Below are 27,774 nucleotides of genomic sequence, written 5' to 3'. Positions count from 1 at the left end.
TAAAGATTTAGGTTTAAAATTATACAGTAACCGCCTGTGTTTCTATTTCATAATTGAGCCGTGCCATGAGAAAACCAACATAGTGTTTACGACCAGCATGGATCCAGACCAGTCTGCGCATCCGCGCAGTCTGGTCAGGATCCATGCTGTTCGCTTTCAAAGCCTATTGCATTTATAGAAACGGTTAGCGAACAGCATGGATCCTGACCAGACTGCGCGGATGCGCAGGCTTGTCTGGATTCATGCTGGTCGCAAACCCACTATGTTGGTTTTCTCATGGCACGGCTCAATTATATTTGTACGAGAACCCATAAGCTGTAGACAATTTTTAACGTAATGATGAAAGATGATGGTCATGATCATAATAATAATAATAATAATAATAATAATCATAACGTGTCTGCTTAAATATATTCAATGAATTAATCAATTGCTAGTTTCATGAAAACCGTCCTATATTATTTTCAACTTTGTTCGCCTAAACTGTGTGAATCTTTTTGTTCTAATTTTTATACCGTAGTTACAGAAAACAATGATAAAAATATACATATACTCGTTCCCGGAAGGTATGAATTCGGGTATTCAGGGATGACAGCATTTGATCAAATTTTAGAATTTTTCGTCATGTCAATACAAATTGTGAAAGTGCAGTTAGTTTAACCTTATCTTGTTAAGCTTATGCAGGCAGTTGCGACTTTATACATTTATGCGAACGTGCAGAGAATCTATATTCGTAACATAATACTTACTTTCCACATGTAAGTCGATTTTTACCTGTAGATTTAGCTTATATACGAATTAAAATGAAACAGGTAGTCTATCATTTACGCGTACTCGTACACGTATGGAATTCCAACCAATGTACTAAAGCTCTATTGTAACGGTAAAGTATCATTCAAAGTGCAAAACGCTCATGTGGTCTCTAAAACTTGTCTTGAATATTATTCCTAGTGCAGTTTTTGAATAGCATACTGTAAAATATGCACTAGTTTCAGTGATCTATATGCACTAGTTTATTATACATGCAGTGATCTAAATATCAGGTTTCTCTTTATTAATGTTTATGTGCAGTTGAATGATAACAATTTAACTTTAACAGAAGGGTGTAGGACACCATACTACGTTAGTTGTAATCAGTTGGATTTTGTCTTATATCAATTGTAATCATATGAATTTAACTGTTTTAAACAAGCGACTGATATGAACTGTAGACAAATGTAATCAACAATCAAAGAATTGGATAGCAAAAATGGCAAGTCCTGTGTCGCCTAAAGGAAACACGAAACCGAGAATACAACTTGTTAGAAAAGTTTACAAAGGAATTTTAATGTTTGAAAATGAAATCGAGGAAATTCAACACATGGATACGAGAGAAGATGATATCTGGGTTATCACTTATCCAAGGTCAGGTACGAACAGTGTTTTATTACTCAGTTAGTTTATACAGTAGTAAATAAATTTGGCATATGTTCTATATAAAATTAACAATCTTCTGAGGGTTGTAACAAATAGTCAGGTCCATTTTAAAAAGGATTGCAAACCGTATGTTCTTAAATCATCTATTTACCACAAATGAACACCAAGAAAAGTATTTGCCATGTATCTTCTAAGAGAGATTTTTGTGTCGCAGGTCAACACAATGAAATATCTTCAAAACTGACAGCTAACATGTGGGTTTGATCACACGTGTAATTAGGTTTGTTTACATTTCTTAAAATGCAAAAAAAGACATCTCCTTGAAAATGCTACCAAAATGTCAGGTATAGGTCCATAATGAAATAAAAATATGAACATGCCACTTTAAGTGGGAAAACAATGGACGATTATTTCTTTCCGCAATTATACGACTAGTCCGGAAATGCTGCTTGATTACCTATTTAATATTTTTGGACCTGTAAACTCAAAGGTATATTTTCGTATATATAAACAATCACAATCAGTCGCATTGCATGCCATACTCAAAGCTGGAAAAAAATAAGATGATAAATATGAAAGAAACAACGAAAACAGGAGAGAAGAGTGCATGATCATTAAGTGTCAATGATGCCAGCCCGGATACGTACAGATCTCAGTTTGTATTTTATCAGTTAAAACGTAACATCACTTCGCTTTTATCCAGAAAAGTGTAGTGTATGCTATAATACTTAATGGGCAGTGTTAATATAAAATTTTGTGTTCACCTATACAATAGATACGGAATTAAAAACCCTAATCACATCCCCTTTTAAAAAATCGAGGTAATTTCTTAATATTTTTTAAACATCCCACATCAACATAAATGTTGAATTCCATGCGCGTTTTAGGGGTCTTAGGTAAGTATTTCCGGTAAAAATATCTCTTTTTTTTTTTAAAGGTGGAGGGTTTTCGTTATATTTTCAAGGTCAAAAGGTCAAGGTAAAGTCCACCATGACTCAATTCATCACAAAATATTCTTTTTGTAAATCGTTAGATTGAGATTAATTTTAATACCGTTTTGCGTTTGATGTGTACATATCCAACGTATTTTTGTACTACATTTTTCAAACCACCAAACTGCGTTGAGCGTGACTCATTTTGGTAGTAACCACTTAAAATTTGCCGAATTCTGGTAGTGACTACCAAAATGTGTTGCTACCGTTTTGATGTACAATATTGCTACATATTACAAAGATTATCATTTAAATTTATAGTTTATTACTCCGCTCATTCTTACTGGATGGGATCGTGACAGTATCTAAAACTGCAACGGACATTTTGAGGAATATAACCAATTTTTCGTATATAGAGTCCTATGTAACTTTACCTTGGTGTTTCAATAGCTCTGTCTCTCTGGCACGATACTTGGTCCGTACAACTATTTATCAATAATTTATCTAAGATTTTGAAATGCTTAATATCTAGTTTACAGATTTTGTCATGAATTACTTCGATAAAACAATAAATAACAAACTGAATTATGCTAGAATGTTGAAAAATCAGAGTTATGTGAATTGCTCTATACAAAACTCTCCAGAACACAACAACTTTAAATCAATAGTCAAGTACATTAATTAGATATATAGTTATGTTTCGAAATAATTGCGTCACTGAAACACATCTAAAACTGCATCTAAACTCTTACCTTATCCTAAATGCTACGCATGTGAACATTCGAACCGTGTGCAACTAGTTTTTTTTTTTGTTATCGTTTTTGAAATCTTCGTCAATGTTTAATCTTATGCATGACTTCTGCATCCGTATTTTAACAGGTTTTTGATAAATTATCTTCCCGCACATTACATATATTTCAGGTTTTCTCACGCGAAACGTATTTTTTTTATCTAGTAAACGTAAACAACATTGCAAATTCAAACTGCGTATATTGCTAAATGTAATATCGGTATCCAGATTTGGATATATATTGATTTTAATGTAACACCAAGAGTGTTATATTTTAAAATTAGTATTATTTTTCTTTTTAATTTCTTACTACGACCGATCATTTTTGTTCTCCTGCTGTTCTTGATTTGCCAATAAAACACGTATCATTTAAAACTTGAACAGCAGAGTGAGACGGGTTATTAGTGCAAATGAAATTTTCCGACATGCCCAAATTGAGTACATCGAGGTTTAGTGGACATACATAGTGTTATGCTGGTATGTTTGTATAAACGAACGTTCGGTCGTTGCTGTAGACAATTGCATGCGCAATAGATTTGTAAGGTATAGCTACGCACCGACACTAATTTAGCTCATACGGGATCTATTAAGTTTTGATGGTGGAGGAAGACCTCAGGTGCCCCTCCGTGAATTATTTCATCACGGGCGGCCACCTAAGTAGAACCACCGACCTCCAGTAAGCCAGCTCGATGGCTTCCTTACATGATATGCACAATAGATCTCTTTTTGGACAGAGTATCGCAACTTGGTGTTTTTGGCAAAATGATTCCCTAAATCTAAAACATCTAATTAGATTACATGTATCTTAAATGTAAGTTATTGGCTAGACTCCTTGTACTAGTAATAAATATTTAAACTGTTTTAGCTTAACATGCAGTTTATCTTATTTTTAACATATTGCATGGTACAGTTAATTTATGTTTTGAACTATATGATGTAATTGTTCATATTTTTAAATATAGTATAGCTTTGAGATATCGTATGTAGCTTGTATCCGCTTGTATCTTTCTGTGTTCACGAGGTGTCTATTTTTTTTTATTAAGAGTAAGCCATCAAGCTGGCTTTGTGAACAGTGCATGGCTTTATCCAGCTACCAGTTCATCGTTAAGAGGCACCCGGGGTTTTCTTCTCAACATTAAACACTGTTAAATGCTAGCTAGTTCTTTAGAGACATCAACACGAGCTTATAAAATATTGCAAGTTTACTTTAATTGACAATCTTATGCGTTTCAGGATGGCGTTACCTGCTTCTTTCCCTCAGCATTAATACACTTCTTCACATACATTGTTAGAATGTTTCTACTCAAGTATGCCCTATGGGCATTTTCGTTCTTGTGAGATATATCATTGCAAAATTTCTTCTACAGAATACTGAAACCAAGTGATACCCAATATACCCATGTTTAATCAAGATCATATGACATGGTGGCGAACACCTTTACAATTTCAGTTAAAAATATACGATATTTGAAATAATTAATAAAATGTTATCGACACTAGTTGTTATGTCTATACTCACTATTTGAGGTTTGTTCACTTTTGTGCTATTTCTTACAGTTATTGATTCTACTCATGTGTGTTCGTTTATCCGTTCGTTTTGTCCTCGCTGTCAGTTTGTGTACTTGTACGTGTGTGCTCTATTTTAGGATCTTGCTGTATTTTCTCTGCTCTGTGCTTCCATGAAACCTATTCTTACTTTTTACGTTTTTTCTATATTCACGAATTAAGAAAAAAAAAAATGGAAAACACTAATCGGTTTAACACTTAGAAAACGAAATTGATAATCTCATTCAGACTTTATTGTTCAAATGAAAAACTTTATTAACTAGCCATTTAACCGCCTTAGGCTTTTCATTTTATTACATTTTTAGCATTTAAAGCCGTTTCGTTTTCACTGCACCGAAATTGAATTATACGCATATGCGTGTAGGCGTGTGCCCGGGTACGCCCCTGTCTGAACCATGGCTTATCTTATTTCAAAAGTGCGCACACATTAAGTATGTGATATGTTTGGTTGGACGATCTGACTGTGCATAGAACGTTAATGTGTTATATCGTTGGAAATATTAGTAACAATGACTCATGTTATTGTTGTTGTTGATGATGATGCTGCTGCTGCTGATGATACTGTTTCCATTGATTATCATACGTTGTTACATTTCTATTGACTGCCCTAGTATGTGTGCATTTCAAGAAACATTTCATGATACAAAAAATTACGTTTACAAACACTTTTGGAAAAGTACATAACTGTTATTTTATGTTTAGTTTCGTACGCAGTTGTCTCCACTTTCACAGACATTTTACATAATCAACGTTCCACTGAAACAATAAAAAAGTGGGAAAAGGAAGGAAACAAAATTCAGTAATCTACATGATATACAAGTTGTTTAATTAGCTCAGTTAATACCGGATTGTTCCACTCCACGAAACAAACCGAGATTTCAATGCTTTACAAAAGCCATGTTACAAATAGATACATACAATCGTTCATACAAAAAAAAATCAGATGCTTTTTATTTCCTGTAACTTTGGAATATTACGAATGGTTTCACTTTCATTGACAGAAGTTGTAATATGTTCGTATAACCGATTTGGTTCTTAGTTGATCTGTTGTGGTTTATAATTTATAAGGATATTTTTTATAGATTGAATGGAAAAGTGATCTTTAAAATTTAAATCTTAGATTTTTACTGAAGAAACAAATGCGTATAAGTGCAAGTAAATAAAAGAAAATTAATTGTTAAACAAGAAAGAAAAATGTCGTGACGTGTTTGAGAATCGAACATGGGAAATAGATATATGTCCAAACAGATGATGTTGTCGGCTTTGCTAGTGATGTACCAGAATTAGTTTGATTATAGCTGTTTTCCATGATGATTTAGTGCAATTAACTTCACTATATCTTATAAGCAACATGTGATGGATACTGTATTTGAACGGATATTTGCGCTTTAACAAAATACATTAGTGGTTTTTTTTCTGTGATCAAGGGAAACAACTTTAAAACTTTAATGGAAATATATCTTCCGCAGTTGTCGTTACTTTGTTCGCTGTTTTTGTTTCTCTTTATTTCTTGTTTTCGAAAGAATTAAACTATAATGATTATGTAGATAAAGCAGGAGAGAGACGGTTAGGGTGCCATGACAAAGCAAACAACAACGAAGAATTACATTTTGGAATTAGTTCTTTTCCATGTCGACATAACCGATGTATGCTATAAGGAAACATTGGCATGTTTCGGCGCTATATGTAAATTGGAATTTAAAAACAATATACTCCAAACATCAAATAATTCGGTCGACCTTGCATGAATTACGAACATCCATAATCTAAATAGTTATATTGAAAATGCGGTTACTGGAAAATTCATCCACGATGAGCAATGAGGTTATTTACGATATTGTATAAATTCAAAATATAGATGACGTTACTTTTAGCCGCTGAATTCACCATAAAAAGTAATTAAAAGACATGTATTGTACATATATTGTACATTGTAAAAGTATGTGTTTTACGTACATGGTCGAAACGAGTGTTTTGTGAAAATCATAGAACTTGGTTTGATGGAGCCCATTTTAGTTTTTGGTCTTACACACCACACTGAAGATCGTAAATAACTGAAAATTTCGAATCCGATTTTAACACTCAGTCTAAAGGCGTTGCCTCTCCCAAAAGGGTTAAATTTCATTGCGTAAATTCGTTGACTGCATGTATTGCAGTCCTCTTGTTACTCAGACATGTTTAAGAAATGTCAATTATTAACATTTGAATTTTTTATATAAATCTTATGATGTCATGTCTCTGTCTGTAACGGATTTTTTTCTGCTGCATGTAAAGCGAATGCATATTTGAAATTCTATCATACGATGAAATACACACGATATGCACATGTATATCGCTTTAAAATTTGCATATCTAAATATCTTTTTAGTAACATAATCAGGCCTCATATCTGTTAAAATATGTCCTATTGCCACTTCATAAATTTTCTGTTTCGTATAAATATTCAGCGTTTAAATTTGGATGATATCATACCGATTGTCATTGTAACTTATCAGCTCAACCTTTCATGATTAAGAGGTGTCAACAAAAATATTTAAGTCCCGTTGATATGATTCATGACTATAATACTGTATCCAGTTTGCAGTAAAAATGATAACAGTCAATTACTGTTTCACATGGACAGTTTATGTAAACAACAGCCACCTGCATTAAATGCTGCAGGCATGCACAATACTACGGACAAATTATCCTAGTATAAAGTCTGTCTTAGTGATTTCAAATTTGGTAGTTTGCAGATTTAAAGTTTCATTCATGAAATTTAATTTTTTGTTTGTTTTTAGAAACATAATAGTTCGTCCGTGCGTATGTAACATTCAGTGAAATATTGCATGCAAGCATTGCTAAATTATAGTCTAAGATAATATTTTATGTTCTTTATTGTTATTTAGTGTTAATTTATTCTTTATAAAACATGCCATACTTAATGAATAGCTTGTATTTGTTGTGTTGTATTACATAATACTTATTGCATATCCTGTATTTGTTAAATTGTATTACATATGTATTACACCACGTTTTAGACTTCATAATATAATTTCATGTAACACTTATACTGAATCTCCTATTGTGATTTCAGATTTAACCTCAGATATTTACTTTCGTATTGGAACAATATCAGCATAAACTGTTTTGCGCATGTTGTTAAGAGTTTCGTGTTTTGTTCTATTCTTCTTTAGTTTAACTTGTCGATATACTTGTTCTATCAAGAGTTTTTTTTTCACGGGATATATATATGCCACAATACTCGTCTGTAATTCTTGTTTAGTATGCTGCCATTTAACTTGTGGATGACTTTGTCTTGCCTGACGATACTTGGTTTAATTTCTGATGAAAGACTTATATTGTTATAATAGCTTAAATAAATTGTATACAATTAATATAAAAATAAACTTTGGTTTCCGTTTCCCGGAATATTTTATCAAATTTAAATACTGCTGTTATTTTACCTAAACAAAACCAGATGATATATTAGTATTCGAGAGTGTAAAAGAACTGAAATTTCAGGCACATTTAAAAAAGACTTTACTGTATATTTCAGGTACTACATTAACACAAGAAATGGTATATCTCATTCAAACACTAGACTTTGACACAGCAAATAAAGTACAGTTAGATGAACGATTTCCAATGGTTGAAGTTAAAGACGACAGATTCCCCTATTATAAAGGTAAGTGTATAATTGAGCCACGCCATGTGACTACCAACATGATAGTGCATTTGCGACCAGCATGGATCCAGACCAGCCTGCGCATCAACACAGACAGGTTAGGATCCATGCTGTTCGCTTTAAAAGCCTACTGCAATGAGAGAAACCGTTAGCGCACAGCATGAAACTTAACCAGACTGCGCGGATGCGTAAGCTGTTTTGGATCCATGCTGGTCGCAAATGCACTATGTTGGTTTTCTCACGGTGCGGCTCATATACATTATGAGGTAGTAAATACCATACTTTACACATATCATAATGTTTTGTGTATGTCTATTATGAAATACAAAATACCATTAATTTTCACATGTATAATTATTCGCTTATCACATTCATATATTAATGACTTTAACAGATTAAATATGTTTAAACCAAACATCGCTCCTGTAAAAGCTGTGGCTGAACAGGATGCGCGGTTGTCGGTAAAAGATATAGCCAGTTGTATAGGCATATCAGAAGGCAGTGTGCAAACAATTCTGAAAAAGAGTTTGGACCTAAAAAAGGTTTGCGGGATGTGAGTACCTGATTTGCTCACTGAGGAACAAAAGAAATAACGCCTTGAATGTGCCCGAGAACTTTTGAAAACATACAAAAGCTGTGAATGTCGGGCTATTTCTAACTTGCTAACAGGTGACGAAACTTGGGTGCACGTGTTTAAGGAAGAATGGCTAATAATAAGCAATGGAAGCGAAAAGATCAAAAATGCCCTTGTATTGCCAACAGAACCATAAGTTCGAAATGATGTCGTACGCAACTTTCTTCAACTCTAGAAAGCCAGTCGTTCAAGTGCATTGTCCACCTGGTATACAGTCACTGGGCGATTCTAATAGAACTCGGTACTGAAGAAAGTGAAAAAGTTTTACAATAAGACACGTCCAAGCAAAACATGGTCAGGTTTTATGCACAATAATACCTCCTCTCACAAGATTGTTAAGTCTTTTTTGTTTCTGTAAAGCCGGAAGTTGTTAACCATCCGCCTATTCACTTGACTTGAGTCCTTGTGACGTTTCTTATTTCAAAGGCTTAAGAAAATGCTTTCTTGAAAGAAATATAAGTCCAGAAGATCTCTTGGCAGCGCCATTTATCAGTGCTTCCAACAGATACCAAAAGAAGACTATTTACAAATGTATCTTTTTTCGCGATTGGGTATAAAAGGCGGAATACTTTGAAGTTTTGTAATAAAATTAATTTTTATAAAAGGTAGAACTTAAGAAATACAAACCCAGTGACAGAACATTTTGCAGGACCCTCCTATTAGATAGAAACTACTATTATTTTTCACATGTCATAATCTTTTATGAGGTAGAAAATAACATTTTATTTCGTATGTCATAGTGGTTAACGTATGTCTGTTATGAGGTAGAGAATAACATTATTTTTCACATGTATAATGGTTAGTGTATGTCTTTTATGCGGTAGAAAATAACATTTTATTTTACAGGTTATGATGGTTATAGTATATACCTGTAATGAGGTAGAAAATAACATTTTATTTCACATTTCATAATGGTTAGCGTATGTTTGTTATGAGGTAGAAAACAACATTTAATTTCACAGGTCACAATATATGTATGTGTATGTATGTTGTGAGATTGAAAATACCTTTATTTTGCACATATGTATATAGATGTGAGCTTACATGTGTATGCCTATTATGAGGTAGTAAATCACCAACTCTTCTCACCTAGTATAGAGGTGAGCGTATATCTGTTACATGTATGAGGTAGTAAATCCTATTGTGTCCCAATATTATAAAGATGAGTGTATGCCGATTATGAGGTTGGTTGTAAATAAAATACTTCCTCTCCCGTTTTATGCCTGTTGAGAAGTAATAAATGCCACTACTTCTCACATATTATATAGGATAGTGTATAGTAACAATCAATCCTTCTTTGCCATACATAACCACATATTATGACAAACACTGTTTACTGCAAAAAATATTTTGGTTCACATGTATTCAAATGTTACTCTTATACGAACTATTCCTAATGCCATTAAGTAAAGACAATATATTAAAAAGTTTTTTCTTTGTTGGCTTTGTTCAATGTGCCGTAGGACTCTATTTTTCCATTTGTCTAATTTATATATAGTAAATAATGTTAATGTTTGTTTTTCCAGTAACTTTCTTCGTACTTATATTCCTCATAATTTTCTAGGACTGAAATTCATTGAAGACATGAAGTCACCCCGAATGATCAAAAGTCATCTTCACCATTTCCTATTGCCAACACAGCTACAAAATGGAAAGGGAAGGGTAATTTATTCGGCAACTTATTAAACAATTGTCTTTTTTCTAACACGACCCGGTTTTATTTCCTATTTTACAAAGAAGACTGAAAATAGTTGGGCATTATTATGCAACAACTCGCTGTTCGATTCATTGATTACGTCATAACGTTGGACGTCATACAGCGGTGCACTGAAAAGAAACTCACACAAAACAGGCAAATATTTGATGGAAGCACGTGGCTATACTTGAAAACATTTAATAATCGGAATAATTTTGAAGAATCGAAATAAGCAGTGATTTGCACTTTGATTAAATCATTGTTATTTAGATGGGTATTATTATATCACTCGGACAGCGCCATCCTGACATGATTCCTTCGCAACTGAACTCCAAACTATGATTTTTTTTCAACTACAAATCACTGTATGGGATATGTTATTTCTGAAATGTCAAAAGAAATAACATGATATTGCGTTGCAAATTTTATGTATTACAAATACATCTTATCAACATTTTAGAACCTTATAAAAAAGGAGTGCATTCAAACCACTTTATATACCATTTGAAAGAATTTTTGTTTGCAAGAGCAATGAGTACATTCTTATATAATTCTCTCGACATATGTGTTTTGAAACAGGCAGTTTCAGGGCGGTGCCCCGCAACATTCCTTAATTTGTTCATTTCGTCCTCGTTGTCTATATATTATGTAATTTGTCTAAGTACTTCTGTGTATATCTTTATCATGTTTTCACGGGCTGTGTTATTGTAACGTGACTTTTCCGACAGGATATTTATCCTTTTAATTAGTACTTCAATTATAGTTGGCATGTTTACTAAATGTATTTATACTTCATGTGCATATTTTTGCTTCGTCTCTTTAGATAATATATATGGCGCGTAATCCCAAGGATGTTGTCACATCTTTTTATCGGCTTATGCAGTGGGGAGACCAGCTTGTTGAAGGAGATAAAACTTTCAACCAGTTTGTTGATGCTTTTGTGGAAGGAAAAGGTTTTGATATAAACTAATTACACTATCCTGTACCAATGGAACAAAACAGGAGTAAAGAAAGAGTTTTGATGTACACCAGTAACCGGTTTAAATTCACAAATCTTTTATTTGCTGCTGATCGTTTCAAGTTGAAGGCAGTTCCAAACCGTTTTCCTTTATCAAATATTTTTTCCCTGTTGCCCAATTGTTTAACTTTGCTTTTGTGCTAATAAATTTACATAGACTTCGTGTCGATACGTTACCCTAGTATTAATGTTAAACAATTAAAATAAATGCACGATAATCTATTTAGTTTACTTCTTAGCTTAAATGCGCTTTTATCCAGGTCGATATATTTGGAACTAGATGTGTGTCAATAGGACACTGGTGTCCCCACTTCCTGTCACTGTACATGGTTTCATGATTCTAGGTGAAATATTTTTAAAGATATATGCAAGCCAACACTTACTTTTAAGCACTATTTCACAAAGTCGATATTCTTATTATGTTTCATGACCCTTTAAGGCCATACGAAATAAACATTAATTCTTATGCCTTTTCATGCACAATTGTGACTAAGTCAAGTGTCATAACCCTCTTCTGACTGAATAAAACCCAGTTGCACAATTTCACTTGCTGAATAGTATTCCTGTAATGCTTTATAAATCTTATATAAAGTTAAACACTTTTTGAGATACTTGCAACATAAACGTTTAGATTTTAAGGATATTTTTACTAAGTCAAAGCCAATAACTCTGGTCTGGCTGTAAGAAATCCTAATTAAAACACCAGGTGCACAACTTGATATGCCTAAACTCAATCCTGTGAGGTTTGATAACCCTTCTGAGAAATGCACGACACAATTTCGAACGGATGGACGGACTTACTTACTTATAAGGGCAAAATAAAGTGCCAGCCCCACACTTAACAAAAAAGTGGTGGCCGGGATGGGATGGGGTGCACAATAACGTGTTATGTGTAGCTTAAGTCGTTCTATTTTAAATCACGTCTTTTGCATGAAAAATAGTCTGGATGCCGACTAGATAATGTTTATTTTTTTAAAGATCTAAATTTTTAATTTTTATTTTTACACTCTCAGCAAAGATCAGTTGAATAGTTTCAGGCGTTACCTCCTATGAACAAAACATAGGGTCTGAAAACAGGCAATGTGAAAAACAGTTTTTGTGTCCTTCCCCATGCCCATCCCATTTTTATTTTTTATTTTTTTTTCGTGGGGGGCGGGGGGCACTTAGAGTTGCCCCTCTCCGTCCTCCGTCCGAATTATATCTCATATATCTCAAAAAGTATTTGACTCAGAATCATCAAACCTCACAGGATTGTTATTTAGCACGGGAAGTTGTGCATCAGTGGTGTTAATTTGGATCTCATACAGCCAGACAGGAGTTATGGCCCATGACTTAGTCAAAAAGTGTCATTACACGGGCCTTAGTTTATGTTGCACGTATCGCAAAAGGTATTTGACCCAGTGTTAAAGGAATATCATTCAGCATGTAAAGTTGTGCACATATCTCAAAAAGTGTTTGACGTATGGTCATAAGACATTCAAGCATTATTCAGTATGTGAAGTTATTCACTTTTTTATGATTTCTGTCAGTCAGACCAGAGGGAAGAACCTTGCTAGTCAAAAATATACATGAATTGAATACAAGTCATGAAACCATGTATAGTGACAGGAGTTTGGGCATCTGTGTACTATTGACACATATCTAGTTCAATATACATTAATTATATGACACGAGTGCTTAATAACAAAAAACTGTGCACAACAAATTTGATCTTAATTCTTGTATTCTAACTTGTAATATGTAAAAAATATCTACAGTCAGAAGTTGTCCTCCTTTTAAACACTTAATTATGTACATCCAAATTATTCCTGTACGCAACTGATTTTTCTAGCTATGTTGCATTAATGATGTTATAAAATTTACCTGAATTTTATCTTTATTTTCAGGGTATGCATGTCCTTGGCCGCGACATGTTTTGGAATACTGGGAGAGGCGAAATGAAAAAAATATTTTGTTTTTGAAGTATGAAGATGTAGTCAGGGTATACAGAATATAACTTAGCTTTTGTGAACATAAAAGACACAGTATATGCTTTGATGATTATGTATTAAAATGTAACACATGAAAATTTGATAAAGCTTAGAATTCTCAAGAATAGTTTCTTTTGTCAGATGTGTGTTTTAAAATGGAAATATTTGACGTTTTTTTCATGAAGTAAATCCGTTTTAGAAAAAAAGCAGTTTTTATATAATTACTTAAAACAGACGCCGTTTACCGAACAACCGGTTATCACCAACGTATTTCTAATACCCTAACTTCAAATACCATGGTAAAAATATCAACAAAATAGAGTATACATCGCGTATGCTTAAGTAAGATCATACTTTGTCTCTTCAATATTGTAATCCATAAAGCGTAAAAATGTCTGTTTTCTAGTAGTTATACGTAGAAGCTAGTATAATAGTATTCCCATATAATTCTAAGTTGTATTAGTAAAAATGTATCCTTCATTCAGGATTTACCTGCTGCCATTAGAACTGTAGCAGCGTTTCTGGGTCGTTCGTTGACAGATGAGGACGTTGCTAGAATAGCGAACCATTGTCATGTGGACAAGATGAGGAACAACGACAAGGTCAATATGTCATACTGGAGAGACATAAAATATGTGGATGATAATTCCGAAGGTGGCTTTATTAATAAAGGTATGACCAGTTTTGTATTTTCTTACCATTTCAAATTAAATTAAGGATCTGTTTTGCCAGTAAATATAATATAAGGGTAAAATTGAAATCGGTAATACAATACATATTTTACATGTTCTAATAAATAGTGCTAAAACTTAAGCGGAAGTATAAAATTACGTTGAACGTTTATTTATTGATTGGTCCAAATGCACGGGAACTCCAAGATGACAAATGTGCTATCCCATGGACACGAACTAGAGCTATTACATCATTGAAAGGAATCAGTATCTCGTTTCCAAGACAGATTTAACTCGTGGCCTCAAGATGTTATTTCCTGCCCATACGTTAAAATTTCGGAGCCTCGATATGACAAAGAAAGCACACTTCACCTCGGAGCTTCTATAGTTTTACTTATGCCATGAAAAACAGCATTTGCCGGCTTCTTGTAGGTGCAAGATGGTACATAAAAAACTATAGAAAGGTAGTCAAATCTTTAAGACGATCCTTTTGAATTTTACAACTATTGGTAAGTAAAATTACAGAACACTTTTTTGTCTGAGTCTGTTCATGGAAGGTAATGAAATGTGAAACACTCCTCACGACTTTCCACACAGGCTAGCATACTAGCAAAACTCGTCTAATACATATTTCACATACATTGAATGAACCCTATGTTCTAAATGATCGGAAATAATACCAGCACTTGTGCTATCTCTGCATGTCTGAATAGAGCTTCAAACAGCAAATTGCAAACTACACTGTCTAACAGATATTATAAACTATCGTTTGTAGGTCGGCCAGGAGTTTGGCGTGAAGTTCTGACACAAGACCATATTGATAAAATTGATACGTTACTACAAGAATTGGACGGCTCCGGGCTAGAACTTGAGCAAATGTAATGTTTGTTTGACGTAGTTGAAGAACATTGGAACATTCTATTGTTTTAAGCGAAGTCTATCAAAAGCTGAAGCACATTGAAATATAAAACATGTTCAGTATATAATTTTTATATTAAGCAAATGATTTGCTGTTGTTGTTGCTGCTGCTGGTGGTGGTGCTGCTGCTGCTGTGTTTGTTGCTGTTGTTGTTATGTACATAATATATTATATTCAAAGGCAACAACTGGAGGTAACTCAAAGCATTTTGCAAGAACAAAAATAGGATTTGTTATCATTGAAGTGCATGATACTTTTTAAACTTTCAAAACTAAGCATAACATAAAATTCCAATAAGTGACGACACCTTTAGTAATGGAATATATTCTTATATACGCCCAATTATCCCAGTCAAACTATTTTCTATAGAAATCTGCTTCCAAATTAAATATTCTATGAATCCAAGCAACTTCTTAAGCTCTAAACTCGCTGTATATAGAACCACAGTTAGACCCTTTCTCTGAAAACATGCAATGAGCAACCTCACTTGTTGAACTGAATAAAACGACAACTCCTGAAAGATTACAAGTGTCGATGAACACAATCCTTTCTGGAATACGTTTATGGGAAGTTAAGGGTCTTATTAACAAACTATTGAGTTTTTTTTCCTTCACTAAAGCCTAAAATCTTTGTCCGCCTAACTGGCAAGTACAATAGACGAACCCCTGGATCCCCTAGTAGTTATGAGGACTTGACTTTGTCTAGTCATGATGTTGTAAATATTTCCTAGGCTGAAGGGCAAACTATTTTCCTACTATTTTGGGTAATATTCTCGAAGACTACACTACCTGTCACAAAGTGAGAGAGAAACCATAGTAATTTCCCGGTAATATAAAGAAGAATCTCGATTTGCTTGTCTGAATATCATACACGTAACTTAACCAATATGAAATGGGGCAAGTGATCCATATATATGAGCTGCGCCATGAGAATACCAACATAGTGGCTCTGCGACCAGCTTGGATTCAGACAGGCCTGCACATCTGTGCAGTCTGGTCAGGGTCCATGTTGTTCGCTTTCAAAGCCTATTGCAGTTAGAGAAACTGTTAGCGAACAGCATGGATCCTAACCAGACTGCGCGGATGCGCATGGCTGAACTGGAACCATGCTGGTTTTCTCGCGGCGCGGCTCAAATATTCTTTCAATTCATTAATAACAATCCCTGCAAAATATCAAATCGTTCTTGGCTATTTAGCTTGCAAACTGAGAGGATGCCTATACTCCACCCATCATCTAAGTAAATAATGTTTATAATGCCTTTAGATCTCCAATATTTGACCAGAGTTGTTAAAGGTTTGGTAACAGATATGTCCAAAGGCATGCAAGTATAAATGTAAAAATTTCCTTGCCATATATTTTCCAACTGCCCGTAATTTCGAACTCCTTGTGTATATTATCTTCATAGCAGCCGCTGCGGAAGTCAGATTTAAACATAAGATGTTCTTGCATACAAAATTGAATAGCCTCGTTGCATCCTTCCAATTTCATTTTGAATTTCTGAATAAACATGTTATAGGTCTTCTTTCCCAGAAGAATTGACAGAGAACGTATAAAGGGCTATTACAAAATAAGAAGTATCTTTAAAAATGATACACGGCGGCATTATTCAATGCAAACTCTAAACTACGAAACGTGCATGCACTCTGCATTTTTACATGCGATCGGATATTTATAAATAGTTTTTAAAGTAAAATTTCGATGTTTGTTTATGTACAACATATTTTGCCAAACACACATTTAAGATCATAATTATATTAATTATGATCTAGGAAACTTTGACAAAAAATAAGACTAAAAATGAGGGACCGAAATGTGTATGTGTGACCAGAAATGACCAGTTTTGAGATCGTCAAGTGATACGAATTGACCAAAAATGGAGACGAGCTGGCTGTAACTTGTTATCAGGGCGGCAGAGTCGAACTCTGTCGCAGGGGATTCAGGTATATGACGTTTTACAAGTCATTTCCACAGCAGCTTTGCTACGGATTATACTGTCTAACAAAACAGCTCAGAGCACCTGCACATCCTCTAAGAAAATACGAACACCTGTGGAATTTTTCATCCACCAATCATAATTTACAGTTTATCAAATGACCTTCCCCCCATATATAAACAGGAAGTAAAGATGAAATCAATACCGGCCTAGGGCAGGAAAAAAAAAATGATTAGTTGAACCTCTCTTATACAATCTTCTCCTAGTAAACACGTACTGTTTTTGAACCAAAAAAAAAATGCAACGAAGAAGCATCATTCTTTAACAAAATATATGCAGGACCGGACTCATGTAGCATTTATCAATCTAGAATCTAGAACAACAGATTTTATTTGTAATTTAGTCCCCCCCCCCCCCCCCCCCCCCCACACACACACACCGTTCCATCATATTATAAAATTAAATGTCGGAAGAAGCTTTCTTGATGAAATACTGGAATCTAAATCTAAATTGAATACAGTCACACCTGTCTATAAAGACCACCCTTGGGAGAGCCGAAATGTGGTCTTTATTGGGAGGTGGTCTTTATTCACAGGTTGAAATACACTGTCAACGTTAAAATGGGAGACAAAACATGTGGTCCTTAGAGCCAGGTGGTCTCTGTTCAGAGGTGGTCTTTAACACAAGGTTGACTGTATGCATGTATGTTTGTTTTCCATTGTGATAATTGGTGAACGTTCTTCGTCACTCATAATGATACAAATAACACAAACCACCTTCCCAGCAAACAAAAGACGTCTTCAAGACATCTTTATTTGGTTGTTTTATTGTCACGAAGTCTGTGACCAGAAAAAATACGTCTTTATTTGGTTGTTTTATGGTCACGACGTATGAGACCAGAAAAAGACGTCTTTATTTGGTTGTTTTATGGTCACGACGTATGAGACCAGAAAAAGACGTCTTTATAATATGTCGTTAGACGTCTTTTAAGACGTTTTAAAGCCGTCATAAAAACGTCTTTGTCTATGAGGAAATGCAAGTTTTCGTTCTTCTAAGCTGCAATAACATTTACAAAATAAACTGTTAGAAAAAAAAAACTTTGATATTAGATATACCGGTACGTTTGATCGAAAGTTCGATCATTTCCTTACTTCATAATAGAACGGACGGGTATAACATTTTTATTTTATTTTCAAAATATGTATTTACTAGGGTTCCAAATTTCATGAAAATGAGCTAAAACTTGTAATTGGTATTTTTTTGCACTTCAGAAAATATTCCAAATTGTTAGTAAATTTGGGTTATTGTCTAGTTATTTTCTAGTTTGTGTCATTACTTTTAATAATAATGTACATACACTTTAAAATATTCAGGAAAGAGATAGCATAATGATTAAACTAGATTTATAATACATGCTTGTAACCATGGTAACTAACGGTCCGTCTCTCTCTACACGTGTTATCTCCGAGTCTCGCCTGTATCCTGGTAATGGTTTACACATGATTCAGATTGACAGCGGTTTAAGCTGTAAGATATAACAAGTTTATTCATCATATACAGAAAGGTGATGCAGAAGAAGTGGGTACAATACTTTAAACATTTTTATAACTTAATAATTATATTCATCAAACATATATTTAAAAGAGAGATGTATTTATGAAAAATCTGTTTTAACACCATTAGCTTTTTTTAAAAATCTGCATTTTTCTTAAAAATATCTCATACTTACGAAGTCAGAGGATAATTTAATCAGAAAATGTTAAATGTTTCCATTAACTGTTTTATCACTACTTTATTTATCAAAACTGTTTTTGCATTTTTTATTTAATTTAGGGGAAAATGATGAATGATAATTATAAAACACTCGAATTTAATATATTTCAGGTGATACCAGGTCTGGTGGTTTTGCGGTGATGAAGATTTTGAGAACTAAGCTATTAAAATTGCGACTCAGTTATTGGATTACCTATTGGACATGCTGATTACAAGTGCTAGATAAGCAAAAAATCAATTTCTAAGATACTAGTTCATTATTCGTTGGATTATGGTTGAAATTCACATTTCAAAAAGATGATGCTTTACTTTTTCTTTCATAAAGACATCATTATAGTGCACGACAAATATGTCTTTTCAGAGACGTCATAAAGACGTCCTTAAGAGACGTCATCGCATCTTTCAAACATAACCGAAAAAAGATAGAAACAGAAAAGACGTCTCCAAATAAGACATCTTTAAGACGTCTCTAAAAGACGTGAACGCACCTTCAAAAACAACCAAAAAAGACGTCATAAAGACGTCTCATAAAGACGTCATATCACCCAAAATAGATGTCTTTTGTTTGCTGGGTTACTGTCAGTAACGTCCTTCGACTGAATACCTATACATACCGCGCAATACGTTTTATTCGTGTTTATTGAAACTGACTTGTATATCAAAAGGAAATTAAATTTAAAACACGCGGTACTGTATATCTAAACAAAGGTGCCGTGGGTCATATATGACGGCCTCGATCCGTTTAGAGATATCAGCTGAAAAAGTGTCCTGATATAATCTAATAATTTGTTTAATGTTCTGTATCGGATGCTATCTTTTGAGTAAACATTCTTGACCGATTGCACCGACGAAGATCAAAAATCAAGGTCACCATACACATTTATCTTTGTTGTACAGGTACATGTGCAAACTGTTTGCCCTTCAAGTTTTTAAAAGAAAACGCGTGCGTATTTTTGTAATAATACAGCTAGGTTGCACATACTATTAGGATAATTCTATTTTTAAACCAGGAAGTTAACAATGGCAGAACAGACAAATGAGGCTTCTGAAGAAAAACCTCGTATTCAGCTAGGAAGAAAGCAGTATAAGGGAATATGGATGTTTGACAATGAAATAGAAGAAATTGAGACAATGGACACAAGAGAGGACGATATCTGGGTCTGCACATTCCCGAGATCAGGTGAAATTATATCTCAGTTTTGTAGCCTTCATTTCATTACATTTGTATCAACATGCACTGCTATGTTCACATTTTAATATCATGTGATATTTTTTTTTAGTCGATTTCAGTTCATGCTAACTTGAAAACGAAAGCCGTATTTTGATTCGTAGATAGTCAGGGGTCACGCGCAGAGGTCATCCCGTCTAAATGTATGCGCGTGGACTGTTATTTTTTTTTTTTTTTTTTTGCTATTGGGGAGTCAATTTTCAGCATTTTCTTACAAATTGGAATTACCTGGGCTTTAGTACGGCATGTCAGCTTTTCATCTACGAAAAGATATTTGAGCCCGGGATAAACATAAATCCCACAGGGGTCCGTAACTGACCGAGGGTAAATTGATAATTTTGGAACTTCATCAAATCGCTCAAAAGGTCGTTTTAGAGTGTCAGTATATGTATCGGATGTAAGATATAACCGTATTTGTGAGAGCTGCAGACCTAGACATTTCAGAAATATTTTCAAAATAAATTTCGTGTAATAAATGTTGATTCTACGGAAGCGTGAAAGGGCCATCAGACGCTAATACGTTTTATTACGTTAATAATTCAATGCTTTCCCGTACTTTTCTGACACAAGACTTTTTAGGGTTTTGGTGCGTGGATTACAAATTACAAATAATATTTATTCCTTCACCACTTGTACATAATTTTATCTTAATATTTTAATCTCTGTTCATTGTACTACTTACTGTTTATACCAATATAAGAATTATTTGTTCATAGTAAGTTATTTTGATTCATATCGTTCACTAAGTCTTCACTGTCTATGTAAGAATGAATGTTTACATTATTATGCTTGAGGACCATATGTTAGACTGGCTATAACCAAATATGTTATCCTCTTTAAAACATATTATTATTATTATTATTATTATTTTTATTATTATTATTATTATTATTATCATTATTATTATTATATTGTTGTTGTCTTTGATGCGTCGCATTTATAACGTTGACATCAACAACAGCCGGGGTTTTAAAAATAAAATACGTGCATACTAGCGGACTTTTAATTCGGCGTAAGAATGTTCTTTTTGTTTAAAAGATTCATATTACTATAGTAATATTTCCGCCCTTAGGTGAAACAAACCTTTCCATTGATTTTCATTAAAAGTCCCGGTATTATTTTTTTGCCACGATAACACTTGAAAGTTTACTTGTTTAAAGACCCACCACAGAAGAACTTTAATCTGTTCTGTTTCAGCGGTAGTAATTGTACATGATAGCAAAAAATACAAAATACGTTTCTTATGCTTCTGGAAGAAATACTGGGAAATAAGTGAAAAATATATTTGATTATTACACAAAGAAAAATATCAAATATATTTTTGACTGTACTACTCTGTAATTCCTTCAGACATATAAGAGTAGTTTTAAGCATATAGAAGCCAATTAATGCTTCCTTAGTTTTTAGGTTCCGCCTCGCATTAACCGCGTATTAACAGAAATAGAAATAGCATAATTTAGCATGGTTCGGACTTACCAGCAGTTGCATCCGATATCATAGTGAAAGGATCTGTTCTGTAAATCTTCTTGCACTAAATTTGAAGATTTTCGAGTCCATTCATATACTAGTATCTCCCAGTAAAACAGTATATTGCCAGGCTGGTAAACAAATATCCCATTTTCACATTCATTACACATGTCGGCAGCAGTACGTTCTCTTCGACTGTCCAATTCTTACTACAATATCCGCATCCACTATGCCCCTCGTACTTGACTGACACATGAACATTGATTTCCTGTAAACTGTTCAACATACAATGCGATTGTTTAAAATTTTACGGCTTTAAAAATTGTCGTATAAAGAAAAAGAGACGATTTTATCCTGATTTTTTGGTAGAACATATTTTTTGGTAGAACATATTCCTGTCAAATGTTTATTGCGGATATATATCGGCACATTTTTTTTCGCAGTGGAATTTGATCATTTGTGCTTCTGGGGCTACCAGCGAGGAACATGAAACTGGACAAAATGAAACGTGCCCGCACTTTTTGTCTTAGTAAAATAAAAAGAAAATGTGTTTGTTTGTGTGTAAGATGAACTAAAAAGTCTTTCGAACCTGTACGAAATTTTACAACTGTAAAAGAACTGTATATTTGTTCAAAATAACAGTCATGCTTATTCCAAATTTACACCTGTAGATTTTATATAACAACATTGATTTTACAGCTGTAGATTTCAATTTACAGCTGTCGAACGACTGTAAAACAGTTCGAAATATGCAAATGAGCTACACCTGTAAAAAAAAAAAAGTTACAGCTGTAAAAATGAAAAAAGTTACAGCTGTAAAAATGCCCAAAAGTTACAGCTGTAGAAATATTATAGGTGTTGAAAAAGAGAGCATTATTTTAAGGGACGAAAGTAGAGGTGCAAAAAGTTTTAGGATGAATTGCAATTCTCTAGATAAGGTAGCAATTACTATGAAAATGGCAAAATAAATTATCTAGTACGTAAAGTGTATGTGGTATGATTACAGTATAGCAACTGCAAAATTCAAGAGTATAGGATACAAAGTAGGACATATGCAGATCTTGTTTATAAAACTTTCTTTGTCAGTCACGAAAACATATATGACAATCTTGTAATTATTTCATTTAAACTTATCGGCTTCAAGTATAGAGTAAATTGTTAATGTATGTACTTATACATGTCCTTTTACAACTACAATAGACAATTAAACATCTGTACTTACTCTATACCGCTTTAAATTCCAGAATTTTACAAGATGTGATGTCTGTGTGAATTGCAGTTATATCCCGCCAAAATGCATTAAAGATGGCTGACAATAATAACTCATGTTTCCCTCCAAAAATGTTACAGCTGTAATTTTGAGACATGACCATTTTACAGCTGTAACTTTCAACAGTAAAATTTTTACAGCTGTAAACTGAGACCTTCATATTTTACACCTGAAAATTTCAACTGTATTTCTGATAATTTTCCCACTTACAGGTCTTTTACAGTTGTAATTTCAAAATACAGGTCTTTTACAGACGTTTTACAGCTGTAAAACAGGTCCTTTTTTCGTACAGGAAGCCCACTCGATTAGATAAAATTATTTTTTACACAAAAACCCTATATCTACTTGGATTTTACAGTTTAACAAAATTCTTAGTAACATTTTTGAGGACAAGATTTTTGTTTACTATCAAAATGTTTATTGCATTAGTGAGAAACAGATAATTACGTTTAGACCACACTTTGTTTCTACAATCATGTATAAAAGATCTTAGTTACCTGTTTTTTTATATACTGTAATAAAGGGACTGAATTTAAAAATATTCAAGACAATTCGATTCGTAGATAAAGGTGTGAAAGCACGATGACCTCGAAATGTTATAACCTAGTATATCTGCATCAAAACTGTATTTAATCTATTAAAATGATTTTCATTCGAGAAACGGTAAGTCACTAGGTTGTGTCTTTTAACGCATCATGGTTTTAAAATATCTGTGCACTGAAAGCACTGAAATTGGATTATCTACAATGATGTTGTCGGAAAATATTTCTACTGCATGTATTTTTTGATCTCAACATGTCTGAAATAATACAAGTGTATTTCAGGTACAACTCTAACACAGGAGATTACGTTTCTTGTGCAGACAATGGATTTTGATAAAGCCAGATCTGTTCAGTTAGATGACAGATTCCCTATTATAGAAGTTAAGGATGACAGATTTCCGTATTACCGAGGTAAGCCTCGTTTTAGTGTTAAAACAATATTTTATGTATTTTATTGTGAAGTAAAATAATTTACGTGGGTAGTACCCGTAACAGCAATCGCTTTCAGTGCTTAGATTCATTTAGCAGTCTGAATCCAGTGAAGTTATTCTTACAGCTTTGTTTTCTCACATACTCGAATAAACAATGAGCCAGACAATCAGACTCCTTGAAGTTGCAATTTTACATCAAAATACTGCACCTGGCGTTAACTCGTGAAAAATAGTTCTATCTTACACTGAAACATCAAATATCTTCTACGTAGATAAATAATTTGCTTATTCTGCTCGTATTTTAAAACCAGTTATTAATATCCTTTTTCAAGTTGTTGTCATGCAATTTCATGTTAATATATTATAACGTGGTCTTATTGCCTATGTCTTGGTTTCTATTAGGTATAAAGTTTATCGAAGAAATGCCTTCACCAAGAATGATAAAATGCCATCTGCATCACTTCCTACTACCAGAACAACTACAGAAAGGGAAAGGACGTGTAAGCTAAACTGCTTCCATAGTACCGCTAGAAATACAAATAACTTTTAAATAATATTTACTGGATTAACCTTTAGCCCGCTTAATTTCTATAATGGAATGGTTCATCATTCAAACTGGGCAATAACATTTATTATTTAAAAGTGTGTTTGCTGAAAATTTACTGACTGAATAGCGAACAGTGCAGATCATGATCAGCCTGCACATCCGTAGTCTGCACTGGTCGCAAACTTTAAGGCAGAAATATTCGCCGCCAGTAGGTTAAAGGTTAAGAAGATATATTAGTTACTGTAAATGAACAACACTGAAAAAATTATATTTCATGTGCAAATGAATATCGATAAATACTCCATAAGTTCAACCAACGAGAACGGACATGGTATAGAGAGAACGAGGATATGTACTCATAAAAGCAGAAAATCTTATACATCATTTTATCAGATGTTAAATGCACGTTAATTTTTTCAAATCTCTATTTATCTTTTCTCTTCTAGATTTCATACATAATACTACCGTGCAGCCATTGCATTGTTTACATGTTTACCTTCATTTTTAGATTATATACGTTGCCCGGAATCCAAAAGATATTGTAACTTCCTTTTACCGCCTCATGCAGTGGGGTGATGGACTAAATCAAACTGATGGTACATGGGATCTATTTGTTGATGCTTTTGTCACGGGCACGGGTACGTTTTTTTGTGTGTGTGTATGCCTTCTTATTTATCTAGCTCAGCTTCATATTATCTCTAATATAAATGTTGTTTCATCTCTTTGTGAAATTAAAAGATTTATTAAAATTCATGATGTTGAAAGTAATTGTGCTTCTCGGACATCTCAGAATTTTAGCAACTATAAGCAGAGATATTTAATGTGGCTAAAACATGTAGTTTTATTTTCTTCCATTTTGTCCACGTTTCTATACTGGGACTACAGCTTACTTTGTATATGCACCAACATTACCAAGAGTAATTAATTATCACAGTTTTCCCCTTTCAATTCAATGCTCTACTTCAGGACACAATGGATCTTGGTCCCGTCATGTTCTTGAGTTTTGGAATCGACGAAATGATCCTAATGTTCTTTTCTTGAAATATGAAGACCTCGTCAAGGTATGAATAATTAGAACGTGTTTTAAAATTTCTTATCTCTGAAATGTCGACTTGTCCTGTTTGCAGCATGAATGTACGATTACACGACAACTCGACAAGAAAGATATTTGCAGATTTGTAATGACTTCCTAACGCGACAACGACGGTTTCCAAACAAAATAATCTCGACAGATGTGAAGTGTTTAGTGCGCAGGGTAATAACAATGTCGTTCTGGTGTCTTTTTCTGCCGTGCTGCCATGTCGGCAGGACAATGGCACTACAATATGACAACTTGAAAGGGTTCATACAAAATAACGGCAAAAAAGACGACAGACTGTCTCGCAAATTTATTGTCGAATTTTATTGGTGGGTAGGAAGATGTTGTTTGAGCGACTTTCATTTATGTAGTTGACATGTCATTGCCAAGCTAGCTCAACCGAACGATAGAACGACGTATTTAATAATCTCACTTTGTCGTGTTTTCCTCTTTGAGTAGACATACGCACAGCTATTACACATAACACTGGTGTTATATTCAGGATCATGGTCAAAAGGAAGTGTTGTATTAATTTATAGCTCGTTTTAATTTTGTAGGATATGCCGAAAGCTGTCAGGAAAATTGCTGATTTTTTAGATAGGCAAATTACCGATGATGATGTGGCTAGGATATGTGACCACTGCCACGTTGACAACATGCGTAAGAATGACAAAGTTAATATGTCATACTGGAGGGATATCAAAAAGGTTTTCGATGATACAGATGGTGGATTTATCAACAAAGGTAACCGTTGAACCTTAAGAAACATCAGAAACATTGTCAGAACTTACTAGATGTCCCAGTCATTTGATGTTGGAGAGGACGAGATATGTTAATTCCAATACTCTGTTGAAATTCTTCTATTAATTACTCGATTTACTTGCTTTCTACATAAAATATATATAAAGTTTTCGAATTGCAATGTTCAGTTTTACAGTTTTTTATGCACTTAAACATCTAGGTCTGGTTGGTTTGGTACTGCAGTATTTGGACATTTGGAATCCTACTGTGTCATGGATATATACAAATGTATTATAATAAAAATGTAAACGTTTGCTCGTGTAGAAGTATGATACCTCATCCTCTTGATTATTATTGATGCTTAAAGATGGCCAGCCTGGCTTGGGTCATTTCGTGGATTTGTTTGGAACCATTTGGAGTAAAACTATACAATTATTTGATTTTCAGGATCAGTTGAGTAGGAAAAGATAAACTTTTTGCCTCCATACCAACCTAGAACTTTTCAAACATTAGACTTAGTGTATAATTGATAAACGTATTTTCATTTAATGATTTTTAGCATATCAACAAAGTAAACGTGACATAATTAAAAAAAAAAGATAAAATATTGTAGAAGTCTGCAATCAGTTACTCATACTCACTAATTAATGATGAAATGGTATTTTGTAATCATTACATTTTTTTCAGGTAAAGCTGGAGCATGGAAGGAGCTGCTTACACCTGATAAAGTGGAAAAGATTAATGGATTGCTAAAAGAAATAGAAGGATCTGGACTGACTTTTGATGAAGAATAAGCAGTGTCACGAGCACTGTTTGTGTTAAATGCTAAATGTCACAAGACCAGCGTTTACATTGCACATAGCAAGCTGCATTAGACAAGGACTTCACAGATTTATTAGTACTCTGCCAATTTCATCACATATTGACAAATAAAAGCATTTGTAGTGCCATTTTACACTAAATGCAATATATTATATGCTGGAGACGTTACTACATTTTACCGTTCCACGTTTTATACCTAATAGATTCAATAAATACTCAAATTTGTTTCTGTATAATAAACATGAAAAACTAAAAGAGATGTTTTGGATAAGTTTATATATATGTAGATTGATTCAGTTATTTTTTGTGGTTATAAATGCGTTTATTTAAGGCGTAATTGAAGACCCTAAACTTCCTGTGCTCATATTAATAATATTGTTATACCGCATCTATATAGCACTCTTTTCATGCACATGTACACGTTCAAAAGTGCTTAACAGACTAAAATGTAAACAATTACACATTCAACACAAACAGAGATGCATTTTCACATTAACAAAATCAATGAATGTAAAACATATAGATCAAACAAGACAAACATATATACATATTTAAAGGTACTTAAGTGACCCTTTCTACGCTGTCGTATGAAAAGAAAAATGTATTGGTCAGTTTAGGAAATGTATAAAGAAGTTGTTTTTAGTAGGCTTTTGAAAGCAGCCAG

At 33.6% G+C, this 27,774-nt stretch overlaps 1 protein-coding gene across 2 annotated transcripts; it reads left to right on the top strand.

The window, feature by feature from the left end:
• Positions 1-1,010: 1,010 nt before the first annotated feature.
• On the top strand, positions 1,011-27,365 carry LOC128546568 (sulfotransferase 1C1-like). 2 transcript variants are annotated; one of them, XM_053517363.1, is made up of 14 exons: positions 1,011-1,404; positions 8,243-8,371; positions 10,570-10,667; positions 11,525-11,654; positions 13,606-13,700; positions 14,175-14,361; positions 15,136-15,238; positions 19,995-20,164; positions 23,774-23,902; positions 24,325-24,422; positions 24,978-25,107; positions 25,436-25,530; positions 26,105-26,291; positions 26,976-27,365. In XM_053517363.1, exons 1-14 carry the CDS (start codon positions 1,338-1,340, stop codon positions 27,080-27,082), a joined length of 1,725 nt encoding a protein of 574 aa, XP_053373338.1. In that variant the 5' UTR covers positions 1,011-1,337; the 3' UTR covers positions 27,083-27,365. The 2 variants fall into 2 exon arrangements, with proteins under 2 accessions (XP_053373338.1, XP_053373336.1); XM_053517361.1 differs by having other exon boundaries at positions 1,012-1,409.
• The last annotated feature ends 409 nt before the right edge of the window (positions 27,366-27,774 follow it).

The sequence above is a fragment of the Mercenaria mercenaria genome, chromosome 11 (genome assembly GCF_021730395.1).
Source record: "Mercenaria mercenaria strain notata chromosome 11, MADL_Memer_1, whole genome shotgun sequence".
Taxonomy (NCBI): Eukaryota; Metazoa; Mollusca; class Bivalvia; order Venerida; family Veneridae; genus Mercenaria; species Mercenaria mercenaria.
Note: the sequence above shows the minus strand (reverse complement) of the source record. Positions and strands in the feature narration are given on the sequence as shown.